At 42.5% G+C, this 26277-nt stretch overlaps 1 protein-coding gene across 17 annotated transcripts in view; it reads right to left on the reverse strand.

The window, feature by feature from the left end:
• FBXO15 (F-box protein 15) overlaps positions 1 to 26277 on the reverse strand; it is a 108191-nt gene that overhangs the window by 67518 nt on the left and 14396 nt on the right. For 16 of the 17 annotated variants that reach the window (XR_006195115.1, XR_006195117.1, XR_006195116.1 and 13 more), the window contains 5 exons: positions 25611 to 25853; positions 24847 to 25056; positions 20385 to 20511; positions 18903 to 18985; positions 17796 to 17938 (listed from right to left, as the gene is read on the reverse strand). Coding sequence is in view for 14 of the 17 variants with exons in the window: in XM_042909950.1 (XP_042765884.1) it covers positions 17796 to 17938; positions 18903 to 18985; positions 20385 to 20511; positions 24847 to 25056; positions 25611 to 25853 (806 nt within the window). In the remaining 3 variants the exon portion in view is untranslated. The remainder of the gene's footprint in view (positions 1 to 17795; positions 17939 to 18902; positions 18986 to 20384; positions 20512 to 24846; positions 25057 to 25610; positions 25854 to 26277) is intronic. The other variant, XM_042909949.1, reaches the window with a different exon arrangement.

The raw sequence follows: 26277 nt of genomic DNA on the forward strand, positions 1-26277 counted from the left end.
GGAGTGTATATAGCAATCCAGGCCTTCCTAAAGAAGGAAGAAAGATCTCAGATACAAAACCTAACCTTACGGCTTAAGGAGCTGGAAAAAGAACAGCAAATACAACCCAAAGCCAGCAGAAGACAGGAAATAATAAAGATTAGAGTAGAAATTAATGCTATTCAAACCAAAAAAAAAAAAAAAAAAACAGAACAGATCAATGAAACCAGAAGTTGGTTCTTTGAAAGAATTAACAAAATTGATAAACCACTAGCCAGTCTGATCAAAAGGAAAGGACCCAAATAAATAAAATCAAGAATGTAAGAGGAGAGGTGACAACCAACACAACAGAAATAAAAACAATAAAAGAATATTATGAGCAATTATATGCAAATAAAATGGGCAATCTGGAAGAAATGGACAAATTCCTAGAAACATATGCACTACCAAAACTGAAACAGGAAGAAATAGAAAATTTGAACAGACACAAAACCAGTAAGGAAATCGAATTAGTAATCAAAAGTCTCCCAAAAAACCAGAGTCCAGGGCCAGATGGCTTTCCAGGGGAATTCTACCAAACATTTAAGGAAGAGTTAACACCTATTCTCTTGAAGGTGTTCCAAAAAGTAGAAATGGAAGGAAAACTTCCAAACTCTTTCTGTGAAGCCAGCATTACCTTGGTTCCAAAACCAGACAGAGACCCCACTAAAAAGGAGAACTATAGACCAATTTCCCTGATGAACACTGATGCAAAAATCCTCAACAAGATATTAGCCAAATGGCTCCAACAATACATTAAAAAAATTATTCACCACAACCAGGTGGGATTTATACCTGGGATGCAGGGCTGGTTCAATACCCACAAACCAATCAATGTGATTCATCACATCAATAAAGAAAGGACAAGAACCCTATGATCCTCTCAATAGATGCAGAGAAAGCATTTCACAAAATACAGCATCCTTTCTTGATAAAAACCCTCAAGAAAGTAGGGATAGAAGGAGCATACCTCAAGATCATAAAAGCCATATATGAATGACCCAACACTAATATCATCCTCAATGGGGAAAAACTGAGAGCTTTCCCCCTAAGGTCAGGAACAATACAGGGATGTCCACTCTCCTCACTGTTATTCAACATAGTATTGGAAGTCTTAGCCTCTGCAATCAGACAACACAAAGAAATAAAAGGCATCCAAATCGGCCAGGAGGAGGTCAAACTTTCACTCTTCGCAGATGACATGATACTCTATATAGAAAACCCAAAAGATTCCACCAAAAAACTACTGGAATTGATTCATGAATTCAGCAAAGTTGCAAGATATAAAATCAATGCACAGAAATCGGTTGCATTCCTACACACCAACAATGTAGCGACAGAAAGAGAAATCAAGGAATCAATCCCATTTACAGTTGCACAAAAAACCATAAAATACCTAGGAATAAATCTAACCAAAGAGGTGAAAAATCTATATGCTGAAAATTATAGAAAGCTTATGAAAGAAACTGAAGAAGACACAAGAAAATGGAAAAAGATTCCATGCTCCTGGATAGGAAGAACAAATATTGTTAAAATGTCAATACTACCCAAAGCAATCTACATATTCAATGCAATCCCTATCAAAATAACACCAGCATTCTTCACAGACCTAGAACAAATAATCCTAAAATTTGTATGCAACCAGAAAAGAACCAAAATAGCCAAAGCAATCTTGAAAAAGAACACCATAGCAGCAGGCATCACAATCCTGGACTTCAAGCTATACTACAAAGCTGTAACCATCAAGACAGTATGGTACTGGCACAAAAACAGACACTCAGATCAAGGGAACAGAATAGAGAACCCAGAAACGGACCCACAAATGTATGGCCAACTAATCTTTGACAAAGCAGGAAAGAATATCCAATGGAATAAAGACATTCTCTTCAGTAAGTGGTGCTGGGAAAACTGGTCAGCGACATGCAGAAGAATGAACCTGGACCACCTTCCCTACACCATACACAAAAATAAACTCAAAATGGATGAAAGACCTAAATGTAAGACAGGAAGCCATCAAAATCCTCGAGGAGAAAGCAGGCAAAAACCTCTTTGATCTTGGCCGCAGCAACTTTACTCAACACATCTCTGGAGGCAAGGAAAACAAAAGCAGAAATGAACTACTGGGACCTCATCGAAATAAAAAGCTTCTTCACAGTGAAGGAAACAATCAGCAAAACTAAAAGGCTACCAACAGAATGGGAGAAGATATTTGCGAATGACATATCAGATAAAGAGTTAGTAATCCAAAATCTATAAAGAACTTATCAAACTCAACACCCAAAAAACAAATAATCCAGTGAAGAAATGGGCAAAAGACATGAATAGACACTTCTCCAAAGAAGACATCCAGATGGCCAACTGACACATGAAAAAATGCTCAACGTCATCATCATCATCATCATCATTATCATCAGGGAAATACAAATCAAAACCAAATGAGATACCACCTGACACCTGTCAGAATGGCTCACATTAACAACTCAGGCAACGAGAGATGTTGGCAAGGATGCAGAGAGAGAGTATCTCTTTTGCATTGTTGGTGGGAATGCAAGCTGGTGCAGCCACTCTGGAAAACAGTATGGAGGTTCCTCAAAAAACTAAAAATAGAACTACCCTGATACCCAGAAATTGCACTACTAGCCATTTATCCAAGAGATACAGGTGTGTTGTTTCGAAGGGACACATGTACCCCCATGTTTATAGCAGCACTATCAACAATAGCCAAAGTATAGAAAGAGCCCAAATGTCCACCAATGGATGAATGGATAAAGAAGATGTGGTATATATATATACAATGGAGTATTACTCAGCAATCAAAAAGAATGAAATCTTGCCATTTGCAACTACATGGATGGAACTGGAGGGTATTATGCTAAGTGAAATTAGTCAGAGAAAGACAAAAATCATATGACTTCACTCATATGAGGACTTTAAGAGACAAAACAGATGAACATAAGGGAAGGGAAACAAAAATAATATAAAAACAGGGAGGCGGACAAAGCAGAAGAGACTCATAAATATGGAGAACAAACAGAGGGTTACTGGAGGGGTTGTGAGAGGGGAGATGGGCTAAATGGGGAAGGGGCACTAAGGAATCTACTCCTGAAATCATTGTTGCACTATATGCTAACTAATTTGGATGTAAATTTTAAAAAATAAAAAATCATATTAAAAAAAATACATAAACCCTCCCTAAGACCCAACAATTCTAGTCCTAGGTATTTTGCCACGAGAAATAATAACTAATTTACATCCACAAAAAAGAAAAAAAAAAAAGACTTTCACAAGAATTCTGTAACAGCTTTATTCAAAACAGCCCAAAACATGGAACAACCCAAACCTGTCCGTCAACAGGAAAACAGGTAATGAAGTGTGGCATGTTCACTCAATGGAATACTACTCATCAATAAATAAGAATGACTATCTATATTTGCAATAGTATATGAAAGTCAAAGACATTTTGCTGAAATAAGGAATCTGGACACAAAAGAGTAGATCCTGTATGATCACACTGATATAAAGTCCTAGAACAAGGAAAACTACTAATCTATGGTGAGAAAAATCAGAAAAGTATATGTGGGAGTTCCTGTAGTATTCTTGTAATTTTTTCTAGCTTGGAAATTACATCAAAATAAAAGGTTACCAAAAAACCACACTCAACAAAGGTCAACAATCAGCAGCTGTATCAACCTTCCTCTGCTTATTGCAACTAGCTATGCTTTGCCTGCCCAACCGGTAACTCTGGGGATGCCAACCAAATCTGTGTCCTCAGATCTTCTTCCTTTGAGGGATTTAGTCCCTCAAAACTTCACCATTCACCTCTATGGGTTATAGCACCTTTCAGCCTACACTAATCTCTTCCTTTTCTAACCCTGCTGCACATATACCTGAAGATTTAATTATAGTGGATTGTTTCTGCATGTTAGATGTTTCCTAAAATAACCTGCAGTCTTTGGGAATAAAGGTCATGTCTCCTATGGCATGATTAATGGCACTACTAATAACATTTCTCATTTTTCAGCTATGATTAGAATTCATTTTTTGGCCCATAAATAGAACACAGAAAAGGCAGGGAGAGTAAAGAATGTTGGGAAGAGAGACTGACTGACCAATTGGTCTGACTGCATGGTCTTCCTATGGCAAACAGGAAGAAGAGGTAAGGGGGTTAAATTGGATTAAAACTGCCTACAGTTAGAACAGCAACACAGGCTCGCTAAACACATAACTGGACGAGCGGAAATCGAGTAAGACAGGCCCTAGAGCGCCATCTGAGAGGCCGACGTGGTAACATGAATAAATGGACCAGACATCTGGACATTGGGGAGCAACTCTCGGGGCGCGGAGATAAATCTCGGGTAAAGAGGAGGGAAGACCCTACAATCTCAAAAACATCGCCACGGAGTAGTAACAATGGAAAGCTGCACAGACACCAACGCTACCAAGGAATAATTAACGACAAAAAAATGTCATTAGACTCTATCAAATAGAATAGGCACTATGCTCTTGGGGTGAGAGAATCTTTAGTATTTCCCCCTTTTCCTTGTTAGGTATGGAACACAAATCTCATGGCAAACACCCCGCTTCTCTCTTTTCTCGGCTGTTTCCAGATACCTCTGTTTTCCAAACCCCTGATGCACGTGAAATTAAACTAATTTCACGTAGCTGAACGCAGACATAGATCAGTGGACTATGAAAGGAGAGGTCTCCGAACGTGCTGAGGATCAGAAGTTTCCCCTCCGTTTCACTGGCTGTAGTGGCCGCACGAGTGACAGGAAGAAGAGCTGTGCTGGAAGGTGACAGAGGAGGAAAACTTTCAAATCTGTAGGACCATTTCCCTCCCGAGTCCAGAGTTGGTGAGTGTGATGAGTTTAGTAAAAGCTCCTAAGTCTTTTGAGCCACAGAGTCTCTATTTCTTTCACGCCAGCAAGAACCCTCACAGTCTACATTTGCTGCGAGTATTGTCCCTGGTACTGGTGACAAGAAACTTGATTAAAAACAGGATAAAGTGTGCACTCAGACTCTTTAGAAGCTCCCTGCTCATTAATTCAATAACGTTTGAAAATAGCTTTTCCCATCGACGTGCATAAAGATTCAGACTGCTGTTTTCACAAGACCTGGTTCTACTTTCCATACCATTGGACCAATTTTCTATCAGTCCAGTTGATCTGAAAATACACTATTTTTTCTAGGGTAGTCCTTCCACACATGTTTAAGGGGAAGGTACATGGATATTTGTTTTGGGCTCTCCGGAAACTGTTCTGCTTCTCTCACTAAGCATGTTCTAATATTCCTCTGAGACGCGCTCCCAGCTCAGTCCCAGTACCTCCGACGGTAGCAGCCAGACCCAGATATGGAGCATCCCATTCACCTGGCACCTGGCTGAGTCAGGGGCGAGTTCAGAACCCGACCAGAGTCAAGAAGATGCGATGAGACTCTTAGGGAGGAGTGCTCAGGAGGAGAACCTCAGACTTGGACGTGAGCTCTCGAGCTAGCCAGAGCTGCCTGGAAAGGAGGAAGCAGAATTCAGAATGTAGGGAAGCAAGAAGATGGAGAATGGACAGACCAAGATGGACAGACAAGCTGTCTAGACACATCCTATCCCCCTGACAGGCAATAAGCCCTTGCATCAAATTGTCTGAAATAAAACACCCCCTTGGGTTTTTCAACAACATGAATCCTTTCCGCTAAGCCAGTTTTAGGTTAGGTTTTCCATAGCTTGAAACCAAAATTTGCTTTATTTGTACAGAAGTGTTTTGGTTCTTTTAAAATAATTTTTGAGTCAGAAAATATGAATATATTAATGAGTGAAAAAGAAGAAGATGATGGGAAAACAGATTTGAGATAATGCTAAGAGACAAAAGGCTAAACACAGGGCCCAGAGCAGGTAAGAGCAGATATATTTAGGAAGAGAAATTGGGATGTACTTTTTGGAAAGAAGTGGGACATCTTTTTCTCTGAAACAGGAAAAAAAAAAAACCCAAGAATACAAAGAGACCGTAATACAGTGACAATGTGACGGCAGAAGAGAGAGGAAGATCAGGAGGAAGCACAAAGGTGACGATTTTTCTTAGCACAGCAGGTAGTGAGCCCAAGAACCAGGAACAGAGCAGGACGGTGACGGTGATCATACTTAAAGAGTCTTACATGAAATATAAAGGGGACTTATGAGCTCATTAGAAGATGTCTGAGTAGCAAAAAGGGGTAAGTCGAGTCTGAGAGCGCCAACGGACGTGCACTTGGGATTTTCCCCCAAGGAACCGGGGAGCCTCCAAGTCAGGAAAGCAACGTCAAGGTGAGAAGAAATACTTTAGCTATTGAGGCAGGGAGGCCACAGGGCAACAAGGAAAAGGTCCCCAAGTAGTCTGACTGCATCTGTGAAACCCAGGCCCCGAAAAATGATGCCAGAAAGGAAACAGAGAGCCAGAAGAAATCAGGAGAAACCCCTAGAGGTCTGTAAAAAACCCAGGAATCATGGATGGTAACATGTTTGTGATCTGAGAAGTGACTCTAAGCTCAACATCCTGAAGATCTAAGTTTTACCAACGACTAAATTCATACCAGAGGAAAAAGTACAAAACCCATTACTTATGTTTCTTATTAGACTTCCCTTCCTCAAACAGCTTGTTTTAAGTAAGAGATTCTACTTTTCACAATTGCCTTAATAAACATCTAGGGGAAAAAACACAATGTATTATCTAAACAATATCCTTGAAGATGAAAATATAAACAAAGACCTTATTACCTTCCCTTTAAATGATTTTAAAAATTCAAATCACCAGAGAGAAAGAACAAATCAAAATCGGAGGTCAAATCTCAAACAGAAGTCACAGTCCAGAACAGCAAGAAAAGATGAGAAGGGCCCTCCCTGGGCTCTGCTGCCACCATTGTGACATCTTTACATTTCCAAGGAAGAGCCCGGTGGCTTCATTTTGCACTGGGTCCCACAAACCATGTGGCCTGTCTCGCTTCCAGGTAGAGTGGCACCTACTCTTGATGAGCTCTGACATAATAGATATAAAGATCTGGGTTCTCCTCTTGTGTGAACAGTAATCTGTAATGCTGATTTTTCATAAGGGATCAACGGATGGACAAAATAGGAAAAATGTACTAACAACCAATGAGGAAGATGCTGTAAAGAATTATGTTCTAATTTTCATAGGTAATCGCCATCCAGACAGGACTGTACTATTTCTAATGTCTTCCAGTTATGATAAATGCTTAGAGAGAATAATCTGGCCTAGAAACATAGAAAATAATTAGCATCAAGGAACACAGAGAACAAAACGAGTCATTTATTTTTAGAATCACAACAATAAAAATGAGATTAACATGCTACATATGAAAAATATCAGAAACAAACTATTAAAACTTTAAAAGTAGAGCTCTTTTAAAGACAGGTTATCTGGGCTTTATCAGGTTCTGCTGCTGAAGAGCTGAAACCCACTCTTCTGGAAGAAAAAAAGAAGTTTCTGAAACCCATACCTTCTTTTTAACCCCTCAACATTTTCTACTGTGTCTTACAGAGTAAGGACTGAACATGTATTATTTAATCAGTATTTTAACGAAGACCATATTGAAGAAACTCTGTAGGAAAGAGCCTGAATCTAACAGATCATGGAAACATAACCTAAAAGAATTTACTAGGGCAACACAAAAAGGAAGCATCAGTGAGTGGAGAAACGTGCAGGGTCCACACAGAGAACACTCCTCCCAAGGGCAGTGACAGAGACTTAAGGAGAAAGAGAGTCTGAAACCCTAACTAGAAGAGATCGATGCCTTCCAAATTAACACACACATTTATTGAAAATCTCATCAAAATCCAAATGAGATATTTTAAAAATCTGGCCAAGTGATTATTAAATACACCTAATAGAATAAATGGATTAAAGTAATGAAGAAAACCTAGATAAAAAATCATCAGTAAGAAATTTTGTATGGGGGGGAGGGACACATACTTTCATAACAAACTACACAAGAGGGGCCCCTGGCTGGCTCCATCTGAAGAGCATGCGACTCTTCACCTCGGGGTCCTGAGTTTGAGCCCCATGTTGGAGGTAGAGATTACTTAGATAAATAAAAAAACTTAAAAGGAAAATACACAAGTAAAGCTTGAAACATCTTCTTGCCTGCTGGGGATACAAGAAGAAGGGGTATGGTGATTCTCAACAGAGAGAGAGTCCTTAGAGGGAAGGGCTTGGGAATCTACAGACTTTATACATTTCATGTTAATCAAAAGGAAGCGTGGGTTTGCATACAATCAAAAACCTTTGAGAGATCCAAAAGCAACATACACTCAATGAAAAGGCAAAAGACAAAATGGAGAAAATATTTTCAATGAATGGAACTCCTGTAAGTCACAGAAACTACGGAACCAATCAAACTGAACAGACCCATGGAAATTCAATCAGAAGAGAAATATACAAACAGCAGCAACAGCAGCATATGGCCAGGCATCCTGGAGGCGACCGTTATTACCTCCCTGAGCCTCGAGGAGCCTTGGAAGGCAGGTTCTGACGTGGCCGCCCCCTACAAGAGAGGACAGTGATAACCGTCCATGGCCACACGCAGCACCAAGGTAGCTCCCTTCACACAGCCCACCCAGCGGCCACTACAATAGCCACCACCCTCTGCTGTATTCAACAGCTTGTTGAAACAGTCAAGCTAGCATTCAAAGGCACAGGTTAATTTAAAACAGTCGGATGTCACTTTCAGTTCTCAAATCATCAAATATTCTTCAAAATAACGCTCGTCGCGATAGTGCTACAATCATGAACACCGGAGACCTAAATGCCCGACGTTAGGAGACTGGGTCAATAAATCATGATAAAACCAAACAGCGGGAGGTCATACAACTTTTCAAGAATGAACCCGCTAAAACAGTTTAGTGCCCTGGGAAAATGCCCACAACGTGACGGTAAGGAGAAAGAGCAGACTGTGGCATTGCTCACGTAATGTGGTCCACAGATATAAATATAGCTGTATATTTGAAAATGGACTAAAATAGAAACAATAGTTGTCCTGGGTGATTTCTATTTGCTTCTTTATAAACTTTTACTATTCAGAACTTTCAAATCCTATAATAAAAAGACACTAGTTTTTAAATGCATTTTTAGAACAATTCAACAAGGCAGATGCCAGGAGCGGCCTACTTGAAGAATCCTGTCCCTTTGCTTCTTCGGTCTTGCTTTCCCTCTCGATCCCAATAAAAAGGTTACAACGCACTGTCCCGGGCAAAACGCTTTTACTTCAGCTTCTGCAAATTGGCAATAATTAGCTTGATACAAAGATCAAAAAATACACACTCCTTGCTGCTTTGCATTGTTGACATGCCCTTTTTCAAGCTCCAGTTACACTGCAAAAGAGCAGTGGGACTATTTGCTGCCGGCTCCTTCCCTGGGCTGCCCACACTCCCATCACAGGGCTCACTGACAGTGGTGCAGGGCAGAGTTAACACAGCAGCCCGGGGATGTCTACTCTTGAGAAGGCCTGCTGGCCGGCCGGCCCACGGCTGCTGGGCACTCCGATTCTGGAAGCATCCCCACCTCGTCTTTCCTAACCCATACAAGCGGCTCACTGCGTCCGAACAGTTTTTATCAGCAACGTGGTTTGTGCGGAACATCCCTCCCTCTGGGGGTCTGGAATCGGGGTAGCTCCAGGCAGAGGGTGTCTGCCTCACCAGCCCCCAAGCACAACCCCAGGTACTAGTCTTTAAATGAGCTTCTCCTTGGGTAGACAACATTTCACAACTTGCGTTTTCACAACTCATTGCAGGAGAAAACAAGCCCATCCCGGTGACTCCCCGGCTTTCCTTGGTGCTTCCCCACCCCCCACCCCCGCCTTTGCCCTTTGATGATTTTGCTCTGTACCCTTCCTTCCACTCCACCAAATGTAGGTCATTAACAATACACATCCTGAGTCCTGTGAGTCCTCCTAGCAAACTGCTCAACCCGGGGTTGGTCCTGGGGACCCAGTGCCAACAGTGCACCCACATATCCAGAACAGAGCACAGAAAGATAGAAGAACACGCGAGGCACTTCTATACGCTTGACTCACATTTTCATTCACGAACTCCTCCTCCAGTATTTCCTTCACTGTTTATCCCTCCCACCCCTGCCTCTCATATATCCAATTCAGGTGACAAAATGTTTCTTCTCCTAAACTGCCTATTAGCTGGATTTTACTGACAACACACAAAGAAGCAGGTAGCAAATGTGTGCACGCTCAGGAATCATAAACTTTTCTTTGAACAGAGATGATACGGATCCTTTCAAGAACACTCTTGTCGCAGCCATGACTTGTCAAAGTGGCTGCACACATAAAAATACAAAGAGAAAACGTCTCAGTTCCGTGGGGGAGGAATAGGACAAAGTGCCAAGGGGAAGGGGTCAAACCTTTAGGGAGACAAGAAAGGACACAGATCCTTTTACTCACTACAAGGTGGTGCGGAGAGGCAGGAACTCCTCCCTCCGCGTACAGTGTCTGAGAGAAAATAACGTCTAGAAGCTTGAGCAACGCCTTATAAAATGGCGTCCCTGGCTCCCCCTGAGCACACGGGAGTAGAGCCTGCTCTGACCTGAAGGGGCAAAGAAGGGTGAAGGATACAGCAGGGCTTGTACATCACCAGCCTGGGAACTCAGCCCCCACGCCCCACGCGGACAAACGTTGGGTTTCAAAGTCAAGAGGCTTCAGCTGCGGCCTCGGGTGGATGAGGACATCGCGCCCAGCACAGGGGCCTTGCCGGTGGGCCACAGAGGCAGTGCTCGTCCCCCCCTCCGTCCCCCCCCCCCCCCCCCCCCCCCCAGCGTCTCCGCTGAGCCAGCTCCGGCCTGGTCTTCCCGCCTGTGTGTGTCAGGGGTGTCACTTCAGGCGCCAAGAACTAACCAGGGTCTTCTGCTCTGTGGTTAGCACCATGTATTGTAAAAATAATGACAATAAATAAAAATTTTTAAAAAATCCAAAGGACCCTGTAGCAAAGTCCATGAGACAAAGTTAAGAAAACAGACACAGGGGTATCTTGCTCAGAGAAAATACAGCTGACAGAGATGAAGAACGTCTCAACTGGCCACTACCCGGTCTGATACTTCGCTGGGCTTGTGCCATCTGAATTTAACCTGGCGTGAAACCTTTGATTGTCCGTAGTCCCTAAAGAGTCAATTCCAGAAAGCCTCTTAGGCAAACGATTCCATACAACACATTCTATACTAATACTGCAAAGTGATACAACACATCCTCTGAAGGATGAAGATAAACTCAGATACATAGGGATATCATGGAAAGCTAGTAGTTGCTTCGCTGTAAGTCCCACACGTATGCGAATCCTCTGACAAAAGACTGTGGAACCACAAAAGAAGATCCTTTCCAGTGACGCTATACATTCTTGGTTAGCGTGTTTAACATCAGGAAAGGCCGGTCCCTTTAACTATCCATTTTCAAAACTTAATCAAGACCTGGATGGCAATCACACAGGCGTTTGCTTTATGAGAATCTGTTTTATGCATTTCTCTGTGTCAGTTCACAATACGAAGAAGTTCAATTGCAGAAAGAAAGAAAGAAAGAAAGAAAGAAAGAAAGAAAGAAAGAGTTAATATGCAGAACGGTGGTTAACACAACACACAGAACCAGCAGGAAGGGACACGCAGGTGGCTCCAAAGTTGCTGGTAATGGTCGATTTCTTAAACTGTGCGGTGGCTGCAGGGGTTTTACGGTTTTTCCACAGCCTGTACAATGCAGCATGTGTAGAGAAGAACAGATTATCTCACAATCAAGATTTTAACACAAAAATTTCGTCACCCGTCCCCTATGCACATATGTGTATTTAGATGGACTTTAGACTCAACCTTGTAAGCTGAATAAATTCCCACTGGGATTTTTCAATAAAACTGCGGTGAATCTGTGGACTAAAGGGGCACATCCTCAGAAATCTTATTTAAAGATGGAATTCTGGCAAGCGCCCTACCAAATGACCAAATTCAGGCTCTGTTTGCAAAGCTGTGTCGTATTTGAGGGCAGCCCTTCCCACTGCCCCACGACTCCCACTGCCCCACGATGGTCTAACTGGTCTAGACCATCTCCACTAACCTGTCTCCACGCTGCACTGGTCCCTGTACTCCAACCCCAGCTCCCCGTGGTCTGCCCTTCCTCAGAAACCTCCAGGACTCCCTAGTCCCCCGCACGTGCCTGTCACCTGGCCCAGCAGACTTCTCTGTACCGAACTGGGGGAAGGGCAGGCACCGTGTCCGACATGCCTACGCCCTGTGCCCCGGCACGTCTCCTGCTTCAACAACTCTTTGTCAATGAATGAATCACATAAACAAATTGGCCTCGTCCCCTTTACTTCCCGCCACCCCCTACAGATGGCCTCGTTAAAATCAGGCCAGGTCTCCTATCTCACCGACGACAAACAGTGGACAGAGACACCTCAAGGGTAGGGACGCAATGATCAAACATTTTATCCTTGATAGGGAGAGACAGTGTTCTTAAAAAACAGGGGCAAGGTGCTGTCATCCCCAACTGCAATGACACAGCCAGAATTTACTAAATATACCACATGGTACCACAAGAGAGTTTCTCAAAAACCTTAGAGGACATTCCAGCTTGCACTTTGCTGAACTGCAAGCTGACGCCGATGGCAACAGCGCCCTCTGCTGGTTCCTAGTCACCGAACCACACGCAGAGGAAATGCATCTCCATTGAGGGGTCTCCTTCAGGAGGAAATTTGTCTTCTTACTGTGAAAACAGATGAAAGCTCAGCTCCCCACCCTCCTTCGTTTTACTCAGTCTCTTGCGTCTTGTACTAATTGTCCGGCCTCCCCAGCGAGTTATTGTCATGAACGGGAAGTGGTTCAAGGCTGCTCCCGCAAGCCTGCACAGAGGGCCCTTCCTGAGCACCCCTGTGATGCCAACACTTCGAAAAGACACACGAGTCACACCCATAGGAACGCGGATTCTAGAAGCATGTCACTGAAAGGTACAAATACACAGACGCCGGCACAGCCCTGTGCTTGAGACCCACGCTCTGGAGACCGGCCTGTGCGTGAGCTACACAGGCTTAGAGGAGGGACCTACACGACCAGCTTCAGCCACCTCACCAATAACACGGGAGCGGAACCAGTACCCAATTCCCAAGCTCGCTATGAAGATCGAATTGAATAATTAATATAAATATAAAACGCGCAGAAAGAACCCCTAACGAGCACTCACAAGTGTTCTCTGTACACCATCATCCTTACTGAGGGCACAGTTTAGGTATAAGGAATGCATACAAAGCTTAATCAAGGTTATGCTGTTTAGAACTAGGAGAGGGCGAGTCCTCTCTCTGAAGTTCTCCCCGAAGACCTAATCCCTGGGGGTTACAATAGGCGCTCAAGGAGAGTGTACATTGTATTAGATAAGAAAGGCTGGAAGTGAGAGGGCGCTTGAGGACATAAGGGTGGAGCCACGGGAGGGAGAGAGACCAAGTTCCCCACTAACACCACCCAGAGGGCATATGCTGTCCCCTGGGTACAGACTGCGGCCCGTTAGCAGCACCCTCAAAAGAACATACCAGGAAGAGGGAGGAGATTTTATTCTCTATTTCAAATAACAGAATAAAGTTAAAAGGGCTGAAGTAGAGAGAAGAGAGGCAGAACTCTCACACCTTCATAAAATTGGGAGGGCTGTTCCTGGGGCAGGGCCCAGATCAGAGGTTGCAGGGCAAAGTCAAGCTTGTGATCACCTTTCAGTTCCTTCCTGGTTCAGAGACTCCAAGATTCTGGGCATAGCAGAAAGAGCACCAAAGAAAAATAAGAAACTCTGAAAATTAAACCACCCCAGCAGCCAACTCAAAAAGCTTGAAAAAGATCAAAACAAACCTAAAGAAAACAGGTGATTTTCTAGGAAATCGTATAAATACTAAAAAATGATTCAATGAAAAGTAGAAAACCTCATTATAACCACATCAGAAGCATGTTTAAAAAATTGAAACTATAAATACTCTAATCTGTGAGTGTAAATGGAAAAACACTAAATACCAAATAAGTGAAACCAGTAGCTTAAAAATAAGTATACATACAACATGAGAAGCTTATCACAGGGGCTCCAGGGCGTTTACCGTTAGAAGATACACTGATGGAATTTGCTACATTAACAGCATAAAGGAGGAAGAACCATATGATCATCGATAGTTGCTCAAAGATGGATTTGACAACTTTTAACCACCATTCCCAATTAAAAAAAAAAAAATCCAACTAATTTACGAATAGAAAGTTCCTGAACCAAAATGCCTTGAATGAACACATAATCAAACCTAGAACAAACATCCCTAGTAATAAAACATTTTATTAACTGCCTATCCCTATTAAGTTAGAAATAAGCCCTCATAAAGGGGAATGTGATGGTGTCTTTCAAAATTATATGTACATTCGCCCGTTGATCTAGCAGTCCTATTCCTAAGAAAGTACTCCAAAGACAAGCTGGCAAAATATAAAAGGATGTGTGAACAAGGCAATTTACCACTGTCTGTAAGAGCAGAGACTAGAAACCACAGCAAGAAACTGTTAACAAACTACCTACCTATAGCTGGTTTAAAAGACAATGAGAAAAATCTCTCTGTCATTCTAATGAGTAATCTCCAGAATATATTACTAATGGGAAAAAAGCAAGGAACTTATATGATATGCCTCTTTAAAAAAAACTGGAAGAAATATAAATACATTGGTGTATAGCATTATATATTCAGAAAAGAGCACTTAAAGGATATGCCATAGGCTGATATGAAGGGTCACCTTTGGGGGAAGGGAGAAAGCAGGGATGAAAGATAAGGATAGAAGTAAACCTCTGAACTTCCTTGTTTTATAGTTTCAACTATAAACCATGTAAATGTGGGATGTAAATTTTTTAATGTAAAAATAGAAGCATAGCAATCCTGAAAAATAAAGAATCAACTGAAAAAAATCATTTTGATTTTATATCATAGTGGCATTACAGCCACACAGAGAATAATTATTTTAGGAGATTGAACCCTCTGGCATGATGTAACTTAAACCCATAAACAACCATAAAAAAAATCTTAATTAAAAGAACATTCAATGGGTTCATTACTAGTAACAATATCGTTATTTTTAAATTATTATATATTTTGATGTTGTTTGCAACAAAGACTTTTGGTGTGAGAAAAGAGATACAAGTATAATCAAAGAAGCTAATTAAAAACCTTAAAATATTTAATTTAAACGTATCCATGATATGCTTCTTCACATTACAAAAATCTACAAACTTCTTAGCACTGCCTGCTGAAAACCCTAAAAGGAATAAAAACCCGAGAGCAAGGTGCATCTCCAGGATCCAGGTTCTGGCTTCTAAATACCATAGTGTGGTGGGAACTAAAAGGAGCCAGAGCTCCTAGGAAAAATGGATAATTCCAGATCTGTGCAACAAATGGGTAAAATGAGCTTGAGGTCTCTTCTCATGTTAGAACACAAGCAAGCTGCCAGAGATGACTAGAGTCACGTCAAAAGAACACAGAAGAGGATGACTCATGACAGGACAATCTGCACAGCACAATAACTATAAAAGGAATAATGACTGAAAATAGACTACATTTTTCAATCCATGAGTTCACGGTAACACTGCCCCCTCCCACAAAAACCTCTAAGTCATCTTTGAAGACTGTTAGAGCATTAATCACTATTCTATAAATAAAGAGAAAGGCTCAAACATGGACCCTGCCTTATCTGTACTAATTGTACTTCAGCTAAGTAAATAGTTGATAAGAGAAAACTCTTCTTTACAGAAGAATTCCAGATAATAGACATCGAAGGAATAATAGGACTAGGGAAACATTATTTTCGCAATCTCTAATAAGATCATGGATATAGGTATCCATCATTTGGTCAACATTCACGGAGAAATTTGTAATAGAAGGAGCAGGCCAAAAAAAACTGCTTAACCCACTGGGCAATCTTAACATAGTTAACATTTAGACAAATTTCTTAAAAGACACAAAATACCGAAGCTCACACAAGAAGAAACAGGTAACCTAAGTAACCCCTATGTCTATAAAAGAAACTGAAACTGTAGTTAAAAACATTCCCACAAAGAAAACGCCAAGCCTTAATGGCTTCCCGAGTAAATTCCACCAACCATTTAAGGAGGAAATGCTACCAATTCTATGCAAAATCCTCCAAAAAATTCAAGAGGCAGGAGTACTTCTCAACTTATTCTATGAGATCAGGAGTGACTGAGACCAAACCCACACCAAATATTACACACCAACTGGAAGATACAATGGGAAAGAAGTAACAAAATGAAGTACTAACGACCTAAATGAAAACCAAGCAAAACTAGTATGAAGAAAATTCGGAAACACCTAAAAGACATAAAAGTATCTCTGAACAAAATGAAAAACATACCACATTCTTGGATACGACAATTCAACAATAAAGGTTGTCAATTCACCTCAGGTCAACATATAGATGTGACATATTTCTAATAAAAATGCTAATAAGCATAGAAAAACCTAGATACCCTGGGTCAAAAAGCAAAGACTCAGACTAATGGAGCTGTATCAAAAGCACACAGCAGCCAGCTTGGATTAGATCCCACTGATCAAACTAAGGACAATTTTAGCCTCAAAAACAATGATGTCTATAATTATCGATAAATTATTAAATAAAGGGGCACCTGGGTGGCTTGGTTGGTTAAGTATCCGACTTTAGCTCAGGTCATGATCCCGTGGTTTGCGGGTTCGAGCGCCACACTGGGCTCTGTGCTGACAGCTCAGTGCCTGGAGCCTGCTTCAGATTCTGTCTGCCTCTCTCTCTGGCCCTCTCTGGCTCCCACTCTGTCTGTCTGCCTGTCTGTCTCTCTCAAAAATAAACAAACATTTAAAAAAGTTATTTAATTAAAAAAAAAAATCCACAATGACACTAAACAACAAAGACAGAAAGAGAGGGAGCACACCCAAAATAATTTCCACCCACAGGAGGTAAAGATCACATCGATTTCTTAATCTGAACATTGGTGGCCAAAAGAGACAGGATTAAAGCATTTACCCTGCCACTCCAGGGGTTCACTAGTTGATGCGGGGAAGTATTTTACAAAACCTCAGCTAATAGATGTGGAAATACTGACATAATTAGAAAATCACCATTTTCTAAACTCTAAAAGAAATTGACGTAGGCAGGGGATTAGTAATGGATGCCAAATCTATGGGATGAAACAATTTTGGGGAACAGGGTATTCAGAAAAGGAGTATAAAATTTCCCCTATGAAATTTATCACCAAAAATGTGAAACTTGAATCCATACAGTTGTTTACACCAAACTTCCTTCTTCCCTTTAACTTGGCTGAGGTCCCCTCCCTTCACTGCCTACTCTAGTCTCTGTCTCAGCGTTGGTAAGCATGATAATCATGGAGGCAGTACATGCAGAAGGGTGGTTTCTCTTTATTCTTACCCTGGCTCTGTGGGCAAGTTTGCCAAGTTCCTCGGAGAAAGAAGGGAAGAAGTTTCGGGCAGGGGAAGAGGCATGGCAGGGCAAAACAGTAAGGGAAGTATCAGCAGAAAAGTTGAGTAGAGAATATTCCAGAAGGTAGAGAGATGGTGATGAGGAGCCAGAAGCTAAAGAGACTAGATCCAGCCACGGTATTTCACAAGTCCTAGAATGAGGTATGGGTCTAGGAAGACAGAGAGCCAACAGATGATCAGTTAAGAAACTATTCTTAACTCAGATATAAAAATTGGTCCCCTGTTGTCTCTAATCTTTTAACTTAATACTGAAGCAAAAACTCAATTATTTCACCTTTCTTGGTAAAGAGATTGCGAAATGTACCACACAGGTAGAAAATCCCACCGCTGTGCATATCAATATGGAGTTGGTAGCCATGCAGTCCATACTCTGGGTTGTCATCCAAAAGGGGGGTATGAGGAGGTAGCTCGTAGGGGCTAAAAAGCAAAACAAAACATACACACAGGTTTGTCAACACCAGAGACAAAATGCTTGAACTGAAAATACTCTAAAAATATCAGCATCCATTTAAACACCAGTTCCCGTCAATCCTCAAAAAGGTTCCTCCCCGTCATCGTCTACACCAGGAACTCAAAAGAAACACTTTGTGCTCCTTTCACCAACTTCTCTAAAACGTCTCTAAAAATGGACAAAGGCATGAGTTCCATAGGTACCCACAAGATCGCCACAGGCGGAAATGTTTCTGGGATCTGCCCAGCGCAGCGGCTCTAGGAGGCGCCCCTGCCCCTCAGCGGTCTCAGTCCCTGGAGGACAGAGGTCACCAGAGGACGGAGCTGCTCAGCAGGAAAATGCACCAAAGAACAGACCTACAGGTCAGGAAGTCGGGCAGAAGACCCAATGCTCTGACGAACCAAGTTTTATTCAATAAGAAAAACCTTACTACATAAGGTAACAAACTCAAAAGCATTCAGAGCTTTACCTTTTCAGGTAATTAAAAAAAAAAAAAAAAAAAAAAAAAAAAAAAGAGTCTGAGAGCTGTAGTGAAATGAAAAGCATATTGCCCACCTGAAGACCTGCAAATTCATGGAGAGACACACACAGTGCCGGGCTAAGCAAACCACAACTGCGGGCCTTGCAAGATACGAAAAGGCACAAGAGTGCCAAGCACGGCAAGCACCTTGATGCACCGGAACCTTGCAGTGATGGACCCATCCTGCCCCCACTCGGCACAAAATCCTTAACCCGGAACAAAGAAAGCAAATATGTACTCACGAATAATCCAATTATTTTAGCCACAGCTAAGTAATCATGCCCGTTGGCTTGTGTCTACTGATTAAAAACAGAGTATCTTTGTAGCTATTCTCAGGATGTTCAGATGATATCAACTTCTAATCCTTCACATTGGACAAAACGTGAATAGACCCACGTGGAAATACATACACGGTGGCGGAGCCTAACGTGCTCTTCTCCACAAGCTGATGGAAATGAAGATTTGCCATAACAAAAGCCAGTTCTTCCTCCCTCTGAAAAGTTAATTAGAAAGAAGACATTTTTCAACAGAAATATTTTAATTTTTCACCAGGTCGTTGTGAAGATCGCAGCACATTCATCTTACAGATAGACAGTTTCTTGTAACTGTTAAGATTACCCCGGTACCAACGCATTCTTGCTGCTAATACTTTATTACTATCCAATAAGACTTCTTTGTCAACTGACAGCAGGGCCACAATTCACCCAAACGTGCAGTGCGTGCGGTACCAAAAGGATTAACAACCCAGCACTTGTGAAATATCAAAACACTCTGCCAGGATGATTGTGACAATATACATTGTTAGTTCCAGGTTCTGGAACTACAGAGGGACGATACTGGTAAGACCCTCACACATACAAGGGTAATGCCACAGATACGTAACATGAGTGGCATTCCATGAGGATACATTCCTCTCTTGAGAACCTGTTGACTTGACAAAGCCAGTGGGAATGAAAACCTTCACCCACCAGGCTGAGCAGCAGAAAACATGACTGTAGAGGAACAGACATCCATTTCTCTCCAAGCTCAGAGCCGACGCTGACTGGTATAGTTGCCCCAGAAAGGTCAACCTGAGGCACCACCCAGCAGTAGGCAGCCAGGACAATCGGACGGACCAGGGTCCTTGTAACAAGGCAGGCCAGCACAGACTGATGAATCCCAGTCAAGGAAACAGCCAGCAAGCAAACGGACAACTAGGCCACAAGTCACCCTCGTGCGGCGACCACAGAGACAGTGACTGCCTCAGCAGGTTGAGAAAGACAAAGTTATGTCAAGAGAATGATGCCGTCGATCGTGGTTCCATCTAGTCATTGTTTATACATGCGTGCTGTTATCCTCAAAATCACATTTGTGAACTTCTGTCTTACAACACCCACAGGCCAAAGCCATAGATTTCAACACATGTGTGGCGTACAGAGAAACATCACACTGGTTTGCTTTTCACTGGAGTGACTGCCCAGAAAATAACTCCAGAGGAATTGGGAAAGGATAGGCAGGTTACACTCAAGGCCACATCTACAGGATCAGAAACACAGGGGAGACTGGGTTAAACACGCAAGATGAGAGACTTGGGCAGACGCAGGCTGGGAAAGAGGAAGGAAGGAGCACGGATTGACTGGAAGGAGAAGGGGTGAGATTTCTCAGGATATGAACGGTCTAATGTGAACAAAAGCATCCAGGCAGGAACAGGTAGCTTGTCATCTACAACAGGAGAACAGAGTCGCCTCCACAGAACAAGGGGCCATTTAGTTAGAAAAGCAAAACTGGTAAGAGAGAATTAATGCCGTTAGTGAAGAGTCTTCAGGACCTCACATCTGGTGTCACGCACAGCAGTGAGTAAATGTGGAATAGGCAGGGAGATGGCATCACACAGGCAGGGACCCAAGTCTTACCTTCCACAGCCCCACCAGCAGGCCTGGGCACAGGCAGAAGATCCGAAGGAGTCTGTCCCCGCCAATCATGGTGGATTCGGTTAAGTTACTCAGATTGTACTTTGCAATTAAAGAATGCCACCGAGGTCTTTGAACATCCATGCCAAAGAAAGGAAGGAGAGAAATGAGCTTTCACACCTGCGGTTATCAATTCTCTTGAGTGTATTTAAAAGTACTTTTGAAGAGCATGCTAATAACGTGCACCTTGCTAATGAACGGTGTGTTGAGGGTCAGGGGATGCAAACCATTCATGTAAATAAAAGGAAAATGGATACACCCAAATTTCTCGCCCAACTATGTTTCTTTCCCCTCCTCCTCACTCTTAGTGTTAACTCAATGGCCCAGTCAGAAGTGGAAGAACCATAAGGGTGAGGAACAATCATCTTCTGCTCTCCTCCCCTCAGAGCCCAGCACAATGCTACAGTCAAAAGTAGATTCTCGGGGCGCCTGGGTGGCTCAGTCGGTTAAGCGTCCAACTTCAGCTCAGGTCATGATCTCACGGTCCGTGAGTTCGAGCCCCGCGTCGGGCTCTGTGCTGACCGCTCAGAGCCTGGAGCCTGTTTCAGATTCTGTGTCTCCCTCTCTCTCTGACCCTCCCCCATTCATGCTCTGTCTCTCTCTGTCTCAAAAATAAATAAACGTTAAAAAAAAATTTAAAAAAAAAAGTAGATTCTCATATGTATTGTAACTGTATGTATCCCTAATTAAGGAAACTAAGGCATAAGCAAAGATGAAATATTTTTTAAGTGACAAAAAAGAGCAGGTGGTCTCAGTAGGCTCTTGGAAGCAGATATATATACCTTTTAAAGCTATTATCAAGGATAACTCAGAGAGAGTGAAAATTTTAATACTGGAAAACGAATTTAGTCCAAAACCCTGAGGATTTTCATGGAGGAGATCCACTGTGAACTCTATATTAGAATTACTATCTGAGAGTAAGTAATAACTCAGATGTGTAAGGAAACACAACTCTGCTATTCATCATGAGATTTAAAAAAAAAACGAATGAAACATTCTAGAAGCACTATAATGGTAAACATAGATGTCCTTTCCAAGGACCTAGAGATAGTTCAGGAAATTATAAAGGAGATGAGATCTTAATGGTCAATTAGCATAGCTCAGCATTGAGGAAAGTCCCTAAGGAGCTGCGGCCACATGGCATCCAAGTGTTCTCCTCCAGGACCCAAGACACACGCTGGCAGGAGACAGGTATTCAAATGTTCATTAAGTAAAAGAATCAGAAAACGAAGGACTTCAGCTGTTTCAAAGTGGAGGCATGGGGGTGGGAGGAAGACCTGAAGCTTCCAGACTACCTTGGTTCCTCCCTCAATTTTCAAAGGACTTTTGGCACAGAAAACTACACTGGCTGGGGGATGTGGTCAGTGAACATGCGTGTGACATACGATCTCAAAGTATACTCCGCATAGACAGAATACACTGGGAGGAAGCCACACGGTTAGGAACAGGAGTCTGGCATCAGGGAAACTGGAGTTGAAACCTTAAAGCCAACCCTAAGGTGCTCAGAAATGGTAGTCCTTGCCACCATGATTCTCAGTGCAGACAGACGAGGTCGGGCGGAGGTGTGAAAACCCTCCTCTTACACTCTTCAATGTGTTCTAAGTAGGGACAGTCGCCATGGCCCAAGAGCCGTTCAAGCAGACTCCACAGAGAGCAGGCTAAGTCCCCACATGCCTCGGCCTCACAGGCTAAAGAGAGAGAAACTAAGGCTGATACCTACTCAACATTCCTCCCAAATTTGGGGAGGTATAGCATAAACCACAGAACGGAGAACATTTCCAGAACAGAAAATTTAATGAGCTGACTAGAAAGGTATAAATTACAGGGAAATTCAAACTGCAAATTACACAAATAAGGCTTTCACTGTTCTTGAAAAAATCCTCATGGAGGAAACAAAACAGACCCAAATAACCAAGTTTTTCCTCTGCTGTCACACAGATGCACATGACGATTTGTACTTCTGCAGGATAAACACATTCGCTTTCAAACTTGCAATAAAAGAGCCCATCAAAACAAATTCCCAAAAAACACTTCTAGTGTCTCTTGTCCACAGTTTATCAAATGCTGGCTGAAGTCCACTGAGTTTTAATGGAAACAAATTACATTAAATCAATTTTCCCAATGAATTCTAGCATTTGTCACCGCACAGAATCCAGTATTCCCGACCTGGATGGCAGTTGTCAGGAGCACAGCATCTGTAACCGAGCCTCACTGTTCAACACTACCCACTGCGTCTTCCGTGACCATCTTAATGGACATTAACAATGTGGTCCTAATGCATATAAACAATACTTCATGATATGCCAAGTAACATATTGTTCAGTCAAATTAGTACAGAGATTATAGACTGATTCTCCAAACATAACTTCACAGTGCATAAAACCTAAATACTGCATTAGAAAAATCTAGTGTCCATCATGATACCATATGAAATTTCAGAGATTTATCCAAATAGAGGTCCCATTTAAAAAAGTAAACAAGCTTCCAGGGCGCCGGGGTGGCTCAGTCGTTTAAGCGTCCAACTTCAGCTCAGGGCATGATCTCGCAGTTTGTGTGTTCGAGCCCCGCGTCAGGCTCTGTGCTGACGGCTCGGAGCCTGGAGCCTGCTTTGGATTCTGTGTCTCCCTCTCTCTCAGCCCCTCCCCACTCACACTCTGTCTCTTTCTCTCTCTCTTAAAAATAAATAAACATAAAAAAAAATTTTTTAAGTAAACATGCTTCTAAAATACCTTCAGTAATATAATCAGGGAAGATAATTCACATGTTATCCTTCGTAGCATTAAGGCTATTTTCAGAATACGATAAAACCTGGCTTCACCAACACTAAGAAGTGAAACGCCCTCACACTCCCAGCATGACAAGCAGAAGCACGATCACTGACACGATCCTCAAAGGACCAGCCCCAGATTGCAGAAGAAAAACAAGGTCCTGGTTACCAAGCTGCAAAAATGAGTCCAGAGTCCAGGGAAGCCATTAAGGAAAGCTGTCCTGCCATGGACGACACCTGCCATCACAAGGACACGGGTGAGAGAAGCCACAGGTAGAGCCACAGCGCATGGGCTGGCAGAACAGTGACGTGGTAAATGCACTGCAATGTCGAGGATGGAGGGCCGTGCAGAGGGCCGCTGAGGGCAGGAAACCAAGCCTGGAGAAGGCAGCTACAACCCGTGTTTTCCATGTGTTCGATGTAAAGCTGCACCTGCTCGCTCAGGAAGTCAGGACACCGCAGCCGGCAGCATCTAGCTCTTAGGAGAAAGTGACTAATGGAGACAAGGGTGAGCAGGACAGACTTCGAATACATGTGGACGCAGCACAGAGCCCCTCAGGACAGAACACAAGGACACACAAATCTGACTGATGCCCCTTCTGGTCTTCACAGCAGCCACACGTGCTAAATACTCGTCGCCATCGTCATCATCACCCCATTTCACACATGAGAAAACTGAGGCACAGAAAGGCTGAGCTACTTGCACAAGGTCACACATCTGGTCAGTTCAACAGAGAGGCACATAAAAATAACTAAGCAGTACTGTATGTCCTAATGTTTAAACTATGGTTACTGACCATTTACTAAAAGAAAGATATAATAGTTTTTCTTATTTTTTTAATGTTTATTTGTTTTTGAGAGAGAGAGAGAGAGAGAGACAGAGACAGAGCATGAGTGGGAGAGGAGCAGAGAGAGAGGGAGACACAGAATCCGAAGCAGGCTCCAGGCTCCGAGCTGTCCGCACAGAGCCCGACGCGGGGCTCGAACTCACAGACCACGAGACCATGACCTGAGCCGAAGTTGGACGCTCAACCGACTGAGCCACCCAGGCTCCCCAGATATAATAGTTTTATATAACTTTGATTCAAAATGGTTAAAACTAAAAAGCTCAAAAGGTTAGCTATCAATCACCTAGGAATTCTGTTAACTAGAACATTATTCTCTTTGTTAACTAGAATATTATTCTCTGTTACAGACAACCGAGATATGAGGAACTTAAATTTAGATCTAATCATAAATGTGATGAATCCATTCTTTTTCTCTTCTGTAGTGATCCAGAATGCAAGAGAAGTCTTGAAGATGCAATCAAATTAAAATACACTGGAGGTATCTTTAAATTGCAAGAATAGTAACAACTGAGACAGCCGGGTGCCTCAGTTGGTCGGGCATCTGACTCTTGATTTCAGCTCAGGTCATGATGTCACAATTCATGAGTTGGAGACTAGCGGTGAGCTCTGTGGTGACAGCACAGAGCCTGCTTGGGATTCTCCCTCCCTCTCGGCCCCAGTCTGCCCCTCCTGCGCATGCACACATGCTCTAATGAATAAATAAACATTTTTTTTTAAAAAAAGAATAATAACAACTAGTATTTACATATAAGATGTTCTCACCCAAAGCTTCTGTAGAATTAATACTTACCCATTTTTGGAGGGGGTTTTAGACTGGTCCATAAAAACTGGCGTCACACCACACAAATCTAGGGTTGACAATGTGGCCAGCCGTGGCCAAGTTTTGCCATACCACATAATCGTCACTGATGAGTCATTTATGGAAAGGTCAATGTGCTCCATGATGTATTCTTTTCCATTTTTTTCTCTCAATATAATTACCCAACCTAAACCAGATATTCTGGAGAAAGAAAAGCTAACAATGTTGGCCTCATTGCAGAAAGAAAAAATGCTAAAGTCAATTTCATGTATCATCTCTAAAGTATCTAGTTCCTGAAAAGCCAAAGCCAAAGTCCTCAGAAAGTGCCTGACACAAAGTTTCATTCTGTCAATGGTCCTCTCTTTAGACTTTTTCTCCTCACCTAACAAACACTCATTGAACATTTACTGTGTTCTCGGAACTGGCAATACATACATGAGACAAAGTTCTTCCCAGAAGGAAGGACACATTGGATGCTCTTGCTTTACTGCAGCAGATGACTAGGTGATTTCTGCTTTTCATGAACACATCAGACCGTTTATGTGAAATAGGAAAACACTATATAACTCATGGATGCACAGAAACACAGGAAAATACCAAGAGACAGTCCCCTCACGGTATAAACCGCACGTATGTCCTTAAATGTGCAATACTCTGAGCTCACACCATCACTGTTTCTAAAGCAACACACGTGCAGATGTTAACAGCCCCCTCGAGCACCCGGCGTGCCCATAGCTCGGGGGGAAGCTGTGTACCTGACGGCCTCCTTGGTCTTCACCGGCAGGCCCGTGTAAGGGTTCACAGGCTTGAGCACCTGGGCGAGCGCCGCTCTCACACGTGCTCTCTGCTTTGCAATATACTCTTTCTTCCAGTACCCAGCTTCTTTATCCTTAACCGACAGCACGTTCACAGATCCAGCGGTCTTCTCCACCGAATTAACTTTCCAATTAGATCTTTTAGGTGAAAAGGCCGCTGAATAGATCCTGATCCAAAGAAAACTGGGGGAGAAGAGGAACATCGTTAACTAAAAGACACAGTCATGTGCCTGCAGAAGTGACACGTTAAATCAGAGATGCACAATCGTTTGTAACTAGTCCGATTCCATGAACAAAGCAAACTGAACACTGACAGTCATTCACGTGTTAGAGTGAACCGTGGTTTGAGGGGAGTGTCCCAGATCCACTGACCCCAGAAATCTGTACGAAAAGGAAAAGCTTGTTGCCCCCGGTCAAGTTAAAATGAGTGACCTCATGTCATTTGACATCATCCAAACCACTGGCTTCCTACAGTAATCACTGAATAGGGGATTACAGAAAAATAACAAAGTGACTCCTATTGTGTTATTTTAAATATGTACACTTCTTAAAAGGTTGGAAAGGAAGTATATGTACACACACACACAGAGAAATGCCAGCAGCAACG

This window comes from Panthera leo, chromosome D3 (assembly GCF_018350215.1).
Source record: "Panthera leo isolate Ple1 chromosome D3, P.leo_Ple1_pat1.1, whole genome shotgun sequence".
Classification (NCBI taxonomy): Eukaryota; Metazoa; Chordata; class Mammalia; order Carnivora; family Felidae; genus Panthera; species Panthera leo.